General features: G+C 38.3%; 2 protein-coding genes across 2 annotated transcripts in view; both read right to left on the reverse strand.

Annotated features, from left to right (window-relative positions):
- rusf1 (RUS family member 1) overlaps nt 1–2562 on the reverse strand; it is a 3780-nt gene extending 1218 nt beyond the window's left edge. Inside the window, exons 1-7 of the mRNA XM_035655637.1 lie at nt 2240–2562; nt 1347–1461; nt 1224–1269; nt 1077–1109; nt 886–991; nt 353–454; nt 120–190 (exon numbers count right to left, since the gene is read on the reverse strand). Of these exons, the coding sequence (XP_035511530.1) occupies nt 120–190; nt 353–454; nt 886–991; nt 1077–1109; nt 1224–1269; nt 1347–1461; nt 2240–2389 (623 nt within the window). The 5' untranslated portion in view covers nt 2390–2562. The remainder of the gene's footprint in view (nt 1–119; nt 191–352; nt 455–885; nt 992–1076; nt 1110–1223; nt 1270–1346; nt 1462–2239) is intronic.
- Nucleotides 2563–8548: 5986 nt separating this feature from the next.
- The window catches only part of prr14 (proline rich 14), a gene marked incomplete in the record, with an annotated part of 15350 nt that continues 13285 nt past the window's right edge, over nt 8549–10613 (reverse strand). Inside the window, 1 exon segment of the mRNA XM_035655638.1 lies at nt 8549–10043. Within this exon segment, the coding sequence (XP_035511531.1) occupies nt 9731–10043 (313 nt within the window).

The following is a 10613-nucleotide window of genomic DNA, read 5'->3' on the forward strand; positions in this document are numbered from 1 at the left end:
GAGAGAGAGACAGAGAGAGAGAGAGGGGAATGCAGGTAGCTGACGTAAAGAGATCCGACAGAGTACCTGTGTAAGATTCATAGTGGTAATTTATCTACGTTGTATACGACAGAACTTACACTGGATTATCAGTGACGAGGGGAATGAGCACCAGACTGATCAGCAGTCCAGCCAGATTCACTAAAGTTTCCTGTGGGAAATAAAGGACATGAAGATGAGACAAACTCCTTCTTTGCAGCACACTGCCACATCAAACACTTTGATGATTTTACAGATTACAGATTTATTAAACATAATACAGACAGTGTGACGGAAATACAAGTCACAGGTCAAGAAAAATACGAAAAAGTACCTGACTGCCATCTTTGGCAGAGATGTCGGCCATGTTGTCTCTGCGAGCCTGATGAACAGTCAGAGCAGCTCTGGTCGCACCGCCTGCCACTCCAACAATGGACTGGAGAAGACAAACACACAATAGACCTATTTCACAGCATTAAATAGTAGGGTAAATACAGGTGTATTACCCTAAAATGTCATGTCAAAATGGTGGCTGTAAAAAAGGTCTATACCACCAATTCAATTTACAATTAGCAATAAATACTTAATAGACCTAAAACTTTAATCTGATTAAGTGTTTGCAGAATATTTTCTGATATTTAAAAAGTTAGAATAAATTTGTTAGATAATTGGATGAATAATAAAAACTTTAACCTGACATAAGTTGCCTGTACAGGTTTATTTCCAAGTCTAGGAACACATGCAGTATAATGTGTTAAAAAGGCTAAACTTAAGGTTCACATACTACTGATTTAGCTCTGAGAATAGCAAATTAAGTGAACTTTTGAGTGAGTTTTAAATTTGCATCACAGTTTTCTTTTCTTTCACCTTGAATATCCCTGCAGTGCACACAATCAGGGTGAAGAAAGCAGGAAAGTATGGAGCCAATATTTCCATGAACATGGCAGTGTCGTTGAGAACATCAGCAAAAAGTCTGGCAAGAAATGAAATGAAAGCACTTAGTACGTTAAATGGGGTTCATGATAATGACTAGAATGAGCCTCTAACACCATTTATACCTCCATTTTTTGGCCTCAGAGTCCAGTTTAGTCCTGGAACAAAGACAAAAAACTGATCATAAAGAGGAATTTACCACCAGTGAGAGAGGAGCACATATAAATATTAAACTTCATACTATAGTATTGGACACATATAATGGAGCTTACCCTTTCTGCCAAGCGAACAGGATTCTTCCCAGCATGCCAGTTCCATCTGCAGGAGAAAACACGAGTTTGCACTCATCATGCAAGAGTAATGTAAACGTTATGGTTTATTTAAAAGGGGTTTACCTCTTAGTAACCAGGTGATTGTGGCCGCCGCTACTGTCGCCTCTTGGTTTCCGACACCGACACCTTTGAGAGAGGCCTGAGTGGCTAAAGTCCCTGACAGAGAGCTGGAGAACGCCTGAAGGGGGAGAGAGAGAGAGAGAGAGAGAGAGAGAGAGAGAGAGAGAGAGAGGGTTTAAATCTGATGGTGATGATCTCATCCGTGTATGTTTTTTTTACTGTAACCGCCCCCCCCCAAGGGTGTCCCCAAAACTGGTTTAAAACGGGCTGGTAATCCTTAAACCTGAAAACCCTCCCCTTCTGGGATACCCTTGGGGAGGCAGGAAAGACATCCTGAAAAAAATACATGGTTAACATGTGGAGCCTGAGGGGTTGGGTGGTAAAATGAACGGTCCAAAAGTGTAACAGATAAGATAGATGATTAGATAAAGAGTAAGAAAGAATAGATTAGATGAAATTAGATTTAAGATAAAGAACCTTTATTTAATCCAAAGGGGGGGGAAATTGGGGTCGTCCATAAGGCACCCAGGTAACCATTTTTAAATTCAATAAAAATTACAAAATAAGAATAAATACCCTGAAGGTAGAAAGAGAATTTTTAAAAAAAGATTAAAAAGATAAGATAGGTTGGCAAAGAAAAAGTTTGTTTATAGCATAGATAGATGAAGATAGATAGATAGGAGTAGATAGACAGATTTCTTGATTTATAAATCCCCAAAGACAATTGGGTCGTCAAGCAGCCAGGACATTCTAAATACAATAAGATTACAACAATAGAATAAAATAACTGAGGTAGAAAAGATTTAAAAATAGATAAAAAGATAGATAACGGTCAAAGGACAGTTGGTAAGTGCAAGATGGTGGTAATAGTCTAGAAAAAGTTGTAAAATCCTTACTTTAAAAACTCCAACAACAGAGTTTCCTCTCGATTCACCTTCACTCCCATCTCTCCTCCTCTCCATCACTCCATCCTTTCCTAAATACTTCCAGCACTCTGCACTGCCATATCTCTCTGTGGCCAACACCACACCTCTTTCTTCCTCCATGTATGCAGTCAGGAGGGGTGGTGGTCACTAAACCAACAAACGGAATAATAATGCAGGCTGAAATGCAGAGGAAACTATTTAATTAAAGTCCATTTTGGCCAGAATACCATAAAACGAGCACAGCCTACGTGTCGTCCTCTGCTGTCGTGTTTTTCTTTGCAGCCCTTCCGTGTTTTCTTCCGCCTCAGAGTTTAGAGGCTCCTCATAGGTGGGTTGGGAGTTTGGGGCGGGGCTAACAACCCACCAATAAACAGAGAGAGAGTAACATTACTCCCACCTCCAACTACAGATATTAAAAAAGAAACATTAGGCTTATTAAGTTAACGAAATCTCCTTTGCACCTCCAGTCAGGTGCCAGGTCAAACAGAGATTTAAAAACACGACATTATGAAATCAAAGTGCACATACAAGAAGGGGAGAGGAAGAGATTTAAACAGATAAAACAACAACACTGAAATAGAAATAAGCCATGCAGGTTGGAAGCATGCTAATGTTTGCTAATTGGTACAGAAAGTGCAGCAGAGGCTGATGGGGGTGTCATTATTTTTTTAGTATTTGGTCTTAAACCAAAGTTTTAAACACTATAATGTTAACCTGATGGTAGTGCTAAATGAAATTAGTGGATTAAAGTGATTCCACTTCTTCCACTCTTGCACTACATTCCCTTATGCTCCTGTGTCTAATTTGAGTTTCTCCTACAGGGATTAATAAAGGTACATCTTATCTTATCTTATCTTATCTTATCTTATTACAATTCATCCTCTGGTAACCATGTCTGGACCAAAGTTAACAGCAATCCATCTCAAACCAACTTAACTTTATTTATATAGCATGCTGTATAAATATATATACAGCATATACTGTATACATATGCTTCACATAGCAGAAAACATTATGAACAACCATGAACACAACTGTGTAAGGTAAAAAAAAATGAATACTATAAAAACAATCACATGTAAAACAACAAAATAACAAAATGAAAATAAATAAAAACCAAAGATTAAAACCTAAAAACTAACATTACATTGGGGAGGTTTTAGAGCATATTAGTCATTTAAATGATGGTCCAGAAGGAAGAAGCTGCTCCTGAACCTGGATGTTAAGGATGTTCCTCTACCTCCTGCTGGAGGACCACAGAGATGATAGCTAACACGAGTCAAGGACCCTCTTTGAGCATCTTGTTGTTTGTTTAGATCCAAAATCTCTTCAGTCTTGCTTTGACCAGGCCTTTGTAACTCATTACCCCGAGAATGAGGAATGTTATTAATTACTTTGAAGTTTTATATTTGGAGAAAACACAAAAAGGATGTATGAATAACAATCACTGTATGATGCAGACACTGTGTATCGATCGGATGAAATCAGAAGCTCCTTCCCACGCACTTTATCAGCACGAGGAGAGAGGAAGCTGTCTGAAGGTGGCGTCAGCTCTGGAAAAATGCAGTCAAGTAATCATCAATTGCCAAGTCAAGGGGGAGTGAATAATTTCTTATCTCTGGGTCATAGAGCAGAGAGATGGCAGGGAAACTAGATATGCATATGAACAGCAAGAGCAGGCTTGTTTGACCCTCCAGACCCAGAGAAACAAGAGTGTAAGTTCCTGAGCGTGATGCAGTGATTGAGCTGTTGGACGGAAGACAAAAAAAACACAAGATCTGTTTACTCTTCCAATATTAATTTAGAAAACAATAAGGCGGACTGGAATCTGCAGCTGCTTCACCCTCAGGCAAGACAAGTGCTGACACACCTTTCCCAAGTTCTCTGGAATGTCGTAGGGGAAAGACGTGAGGGAACTGCATGTGAAACTGTGACTAACGAAGAAGGGGAGAAGAAGTCGAACCTGCAGATACAAGGAACAGAATATGAGAACTAATGCTGAGTGAAGGAGGGGTTTGGTAAGTATATGTGTGGGAGGGAGGAAGAAGCAAAGAGCCTGCACAGTAAAATGGGCGTGGAGGTTTCACACTGAGTTTCACTCCTGGCTCTCAATCCTGTCATTCAACAACTTATATGGCACTGAGTTTTCACAGGCACAGGTCTGCGTCTGAGCTTTTGTCTTTTTGGACTCGTACGACAATGACAGCAGTGGTGTTTGGATGACCACGTGTGGAAATCTTCATACCTAAGGGAAGAAGCTTGGTGTGGCGGCAGTCACCTTTTAAACTGGAATTTGTTTAGGAATAAAAGAAGACAAGACACCTGCCTAACATCTTATTAAAACCTCGGACAGAAGAAATCCCTTGTTTCACTGGAAGAGTGTATTCAGATTGAGGAGTGGAATCAAAACAGCTTTTAAATTTATTCAGGTTTGTACTTTAGTTTCTACTCATTTAATTAAAATTTTAAATGAGGTTTAACTGTGTTTAAAGTATAACAGCTAGCTCTCTCTGTTGTTTTCAGTTGTGTATAATCTATAACAAAAATAACAGAATCCAATCTAGACGCAGACCAGACTCATACGTTTCTCACTACAAATGATTCACAGGCCTGTGCAATATTACATGATGAAACTATTATTAACTCATCCAACTGAGCTGATGATCAAGTGAAAAAACACCCAGAGTATGCTGCCTCTCTTTGATCAAATCAGAGATTAGATAACTTGCATTTTATGTGTTCATCTCACCATGACAACATGACAAGGTTCTGACATTTTTAAAGTGTGATCATACAAGTTTTTCAAGCTTTTTATTTGTATAGTTAACTGGAAACATTAGACACATTGTTACACCATACAATAGGTACTTTCTGTTTTCTTCTTGGAAATACCCAGTTCAGTCTCAGTAGAGAACATAGTAGATTTTTTTGAACATGTTTAGACTTGTTAGACGTTTTTAAAACGGGTATAGCTCAGTGCTGAAGGCAACACAACAGCAGGTCAAACTGCTCGAGGTAAAAAATCACCTTATAAACTGTTAATACAACGTAAATAAAGGTCATAAGGCAAATTTGGGAACTAATGCAGCAGCATGCGTCACATGGGCAGCCAGTTAAAGGAAGTCACAGCATTTCTCAGGACAAAATAGAAGATCAATTTTCAAACCCCTGATATTCCCTTTGGGCCATTTTGGCACCTGAATTATACTCGTAGTCTGGCCTGTCATCATTATGTGTCAAAAAAGCAGGTGGGCCAGGTTTATGAGGCAGGTCAATATTTAGTCTTGTTACATTTTGAATATGTATACACTTTAACAAAACCAGCCTCTGTGGGAGTTTAATTATTTTGTGTGCAGTAAAAAATAAATAGGACTTACAGCAGAACGCATGCCACGTTAAACCGGTCTTAGAGTTATTCAGGTTTGCTAAGGAGGAGACTCCCGGCAGGTTATTATTTAAAAGATCAAATGCAATCCATAATTAAATAACTCCCAGAGGCCATCTGTCCTATTGTGTCTGAAACGATTGTACACTTCTCTTAAGATCTTGAGCTTTAGAGTATACAGATTTTAATTAACTAAACATTTACTTAAGCACTGTTTGCCCTTACACAAAGAATGAAACCAGTTGCCTTAAAGTCCCTTTATCTTGAAAAACAAACATTTCTATCAGGCGTGTTAAAACCATAACCATAAAGCAGCCACAGACAGATTTTTTTTTTCTTTCTTTTGCATATTATTCATTACATTTTATAAGGAGTACAGTCTAGACCTGCTCTATTTAAAAAAATGTCCTGAGATATTTTTTGTACATGCACTCAAAACATCAAGTGGTTTTAGCAATTAAGACATTACTCAGGTAAAACCTTTCTTAAACATGCTCTTGTGGTTTGCAGAAATGTCTAATTCACCTCAGACGGCAGATGAAGTCCATCTGACTCTCATCGCAGGGTCAGGTGACGCACAGAATAAAAACACTTGCAATCAAGTGATCGTCAGCCTTGAACAGCGTGCTGCCTCCTGCTGCGAGGACAATAACCACAGGAAACTCGCCATCAGCAGCATCATCTGTGGGCTCTCCTGCATTGGAATCATGGCTCTGATAAACTCAGTCAAGGTACTTTACTGTCTTTCACCTGTCAGTCAAAATGGCAAACGCCTAAAGCTACCGATTCCAAATCCCTGCCGGACGCTCTGAACTGCAGCAGAGGGACTTAATTAGAGGAATAAGTTCATGGGATTAGTAAACTGCACATATCATGATCATGTTTGGCACCACAGTCCTAAAAAATTACCTCAGTTCAAGCTAATATGAGGCATCAGCAGTCTTGAGTACGAAACAAATTAAAATCTTTTAGACTTTCAGTCTCTTAAGAACAACATTCTCTCTTTGGGGGCCTGGTGGATCATCTAGAGCCCCATGTACCTGAAGGTTTGGGTCATTACTGCAGCAGCCTGGGTTCAAATCCAGCTTGTGCTGCGTGTCATCCCCTCTCTCTCTCTCCCCCTTTCCTGTCTATCTTCAGCTGCATCATCAAGTAAATGTAATACTGATGCCTCTATATGACATACATAAGAAAGACCATCAACGAGAAGACTGGCTATTTATATAGGGTTATTCTTGATGTCTGCCACTGAGTCAGATTCGGTCGGACAACAAAAGTGTTTTAAAAGTGTTGATGTATTTTTGCACAGAATGTTCTTCCTGCAATTACTGCAGACAAAAAACTCTTTGAATGTACTTAGAGACATGGAAGTGTTGTTTCAAGGCAAACTTGTGTTTGTAATGTAAATGTAAACCTTTCCTTTAAAAGTTCAATATATAGGCTTTAGTGGCGTCTAGCAGTGTAGTTGCAGGTCTAATCTCAGTTGCATCACCTTCCCCTTTCCAAGCACGAAGGAGAAATTATACAACATAACGAATATTACATTCCATTACCAAGAATTGCTCATAAACATGATTTTGATTACATGTTTCAGAAGCCACCACAGGTCTGATTGGGGTCTCAGAAAGCACAGATGTAGTGGATTTCCATTGTGCTCTGTGATTGGTGTTGACAGGTATTTTGGCAAAAGGTCCACTTTGTGACAGAGTGAAGATTATCACTTAATGTATTTTCTACACACACAGGTTTTAGTAAGATTAGAAGAAAAATATCTAAAGGGGAAATGGTTGATTTTGCAATTACTTAGGTCTGTGGGACCCCAAACGAGGAAGTAAAACCATTATCAACAAAACAGAAGGGTTCAATTTTAAATGACAGAACTAAATGATGAACTATAGTACTGCTTATTGTCGGACGTATTACTTCTTAACTTAATATATTGTCTTGTCCTTTCTTTTACAGGCTGAGGAGGCGAGAGATCCAGTGACAGCTGCAAAGTTTACACAACGGGCGAAGAAATATGGCATCATCTCCATCGTGACATGGGTTGCTATTCTGGTTTTAACTCCCATACTAATAGTACTGATCTCATATCTCCTGACTCTGCTGGACTGATCAACTCTGTTAAACTTCTACAGAAGATTTACCACTGGAGCGGCTTTTCTGATTTTGGATGTTAATGGGGACAGCCAGCGGACAGTTACTAAAGCTGCTTATCAGCTATAAAAACCTGTGAACACATGAAGAAACTGGTAGTTACATGAACAAAAAGACTTTCCTGTGCTGATAAAATTTCAGCAGTTTACACTTTTCTACTTCCTCTTAACCATTGAGAATTTTTTTTATACACACAAGGAACTACCACTCGAGAAAATGGTATTAAAAATCTTAAAACTTTTACATGTTTTTTATACACTGTAATATTTATTTAACAATATATGAACAACTCAAGAATCTTAATGACCATATAAAATCCAGCATTAACTATAGTTTGAAACACTACATGACACAGACATTATATATAAAGATAAGAATAGTCATTCCCCAGTAACGACCCAATCCTTAATACTTATGCACCTTAAATGCCATAACAATTTAACATATTGGTTCTTAGATACTCTATATACTTGCAGATATTACAAAATAATAAGTTACTCAATCTGTCAATCTATAAAGTATAAACATAAACGTGTTGATCAAAGATTGGGTCTTTACTCCAATACAACGGGATGGCAGTGATCATAGCAGTGCGTCTTCAGAACATTATGAGATCCTCTTGTTGCCAATATTATATTTGGCATTATTGCATTGTTTTTCTGTATTACCTTCATTACTGTCAAAATGTATCAATATGTTGTACTTTTATACAAACGTAGCAACAGAATAAATAATACATTTTTATTATTTTATTATTTCATAATAAAACGACAGAAACTTTGTGTGCTCTGAGCTGCTTGAAGCATCTTGACATAAAAACAGCGACCATTACAAATACACTTACAAAACATCTACCTACAACATGACATTTACCAGTTAAGGCAACCTCATAAAAAATTGGCAAAAAAACAACAAACTAAATATATTACAGTTTTATCAAGAAGTCCAGAAGAATAATCCAGAGAGAACCACAGGCATCAAAAAGCCAACTAGCAGTGGAATCTGGACACTTCCACTGTGGATTAGAAATGCTCTCTGGAGTGCCGTATTGTTTCCAAATTATATTTTTATAAAAAAAAAAAAGAAAAAGAAAAAGCCATAACTTTACAAACACAAATAAATGAATAATCGAACAGGGTCTGCCCTGAGCTGAGCCACGTTTTGACTGTACATAAAACTTGTGGACAGAAACTTGGTTGTGAAATTGGTTGCAGCGAATACAAATCTCTTGCTGGCATGTTTAAAAGTTATATTCAGCATTTAATAAACAGTAGCTGCCTTTATAAAATAACATACAATGACGCTGCAAGATCACTACCACTTATGTGTATATAAAAAAGAAGAAATTAAATGCTTTCTTTCAGACGAGACAGTACAAAATAAATCTGATGTATTCTGCATTATCATTTTTGAACAGTTGAGCAGATTTATAACACTCTGGGTAATCTGAGCTCTAAAAGAAACTGGGGATATACCAGAAAATGCTTTGATGCTGTACAAGAGCTTCAATCAAGGACGTCAACTTTTGTTTTTCGAGACAGTTTCACGTGTCACAGATGGAAAGTGACCGGGGGGAGTAATGGACGGCCGAAGTTTGAGTGCAGTAATGGCAACAACAAAAAAAGCGACTTACTGTATAATGCGTTTAACCACTATAACCAACGTCTATGAGGCAATACATTTATGGTGCTATGATGAGTTGTTCTTCGACTTGCAAGTGCTACAGAATGAAAATGTAATTCTTCAATAACAACTTGTCACCACAATGAATTTTTACACTGATTGTGCTGACAAAAAAACAAAAGAGCTGGAAGACTCATATGTGAATCTTCATATTGAAAACACATTAGAAATAGTCATATAAACAGCATTATCTCGTGCAGGGTTATTATTATCATTTTTTAATGGCTGCCAAACAATCAACATGTAAGAGGCACCTGACAACTGTCTTTCTGATCGTGCATCAACCACAAGTTGAGCTGATCCAGCTTGGCACACAGAAGCGAGTCCACGTCCTGCACGCTGAGGGACGGTTCGTCTTTAGGGAAGCCCCCTCGTCTTGTCCTGGAAGATGAAATAGCCACCTTTCCCACACCGACAAGTGGCTTCTTTGGTTTTCTGGCCTCGCCGACCTCGAGGAACTCCACAAATCGCTTCACGCGCCTCTGGCCAAACCAGGACTCAGAACCATTCCGCCGATTGAGGGGCACCTCGAATATGGTCTCCAGCCGGCTGAAACACAAGGGAACAAAGTCCAATGAATGAGCAAGTTCAAGAAGTTATTAATGAAGCACAAACGCCACTTTTTCATTCCCAGATTACAAAACCCTGAATATCGGCTGATGCAGGTAATCTAAGTAACATCATCTTTCCTCTGGCGCCACATTCTGGTCAAACTGAGCAGAACTTTTTTTGCCTCACTCGCAGCAGCAATTGGGTAACAAATCCATACTGTACACCAATTCTAAGCAGGTTTGGGGTATGTAGAGTGTTTACACTGGAAAAGTGACAAAATAAAGTAACTTCGCAACACAATATATAAATGAAATAAAAAAGGAGCTGGTCACAGCTGGAATAGTTAAAACCAATTGTGGACGGCGGTGAAACGGCTCCAGGAACATCTCCGAAAACAAGACAAAATGTTGGAAAATGTTTAAATTGTTGTTTAAATCAATAGTGAATTTCTTAAGATGTTGATTTTATTATATTTATTAAATGTCTGACTCAGTATTTTAAAGAAACAAATGTCACAGATTTAACTAACTGCATATGTCGAGAAACACAGCATAGAGCCACAGATAA

Source organism: Morone saxatilis, unplaced genomic scaffold (assembly GCF_004916995.1).
Source record: "Morone saxatilis isolate NCDOM2014 unplaced genomic scaffold, NCSU_SB_2.0 Contig14, whole genome shotgun sequence".
NCBI classification, from domain to species: Eukaryota; Metazoa; Chordata; class Actinopteri; family Moronidae; genus Morone; species Morone saxatilis.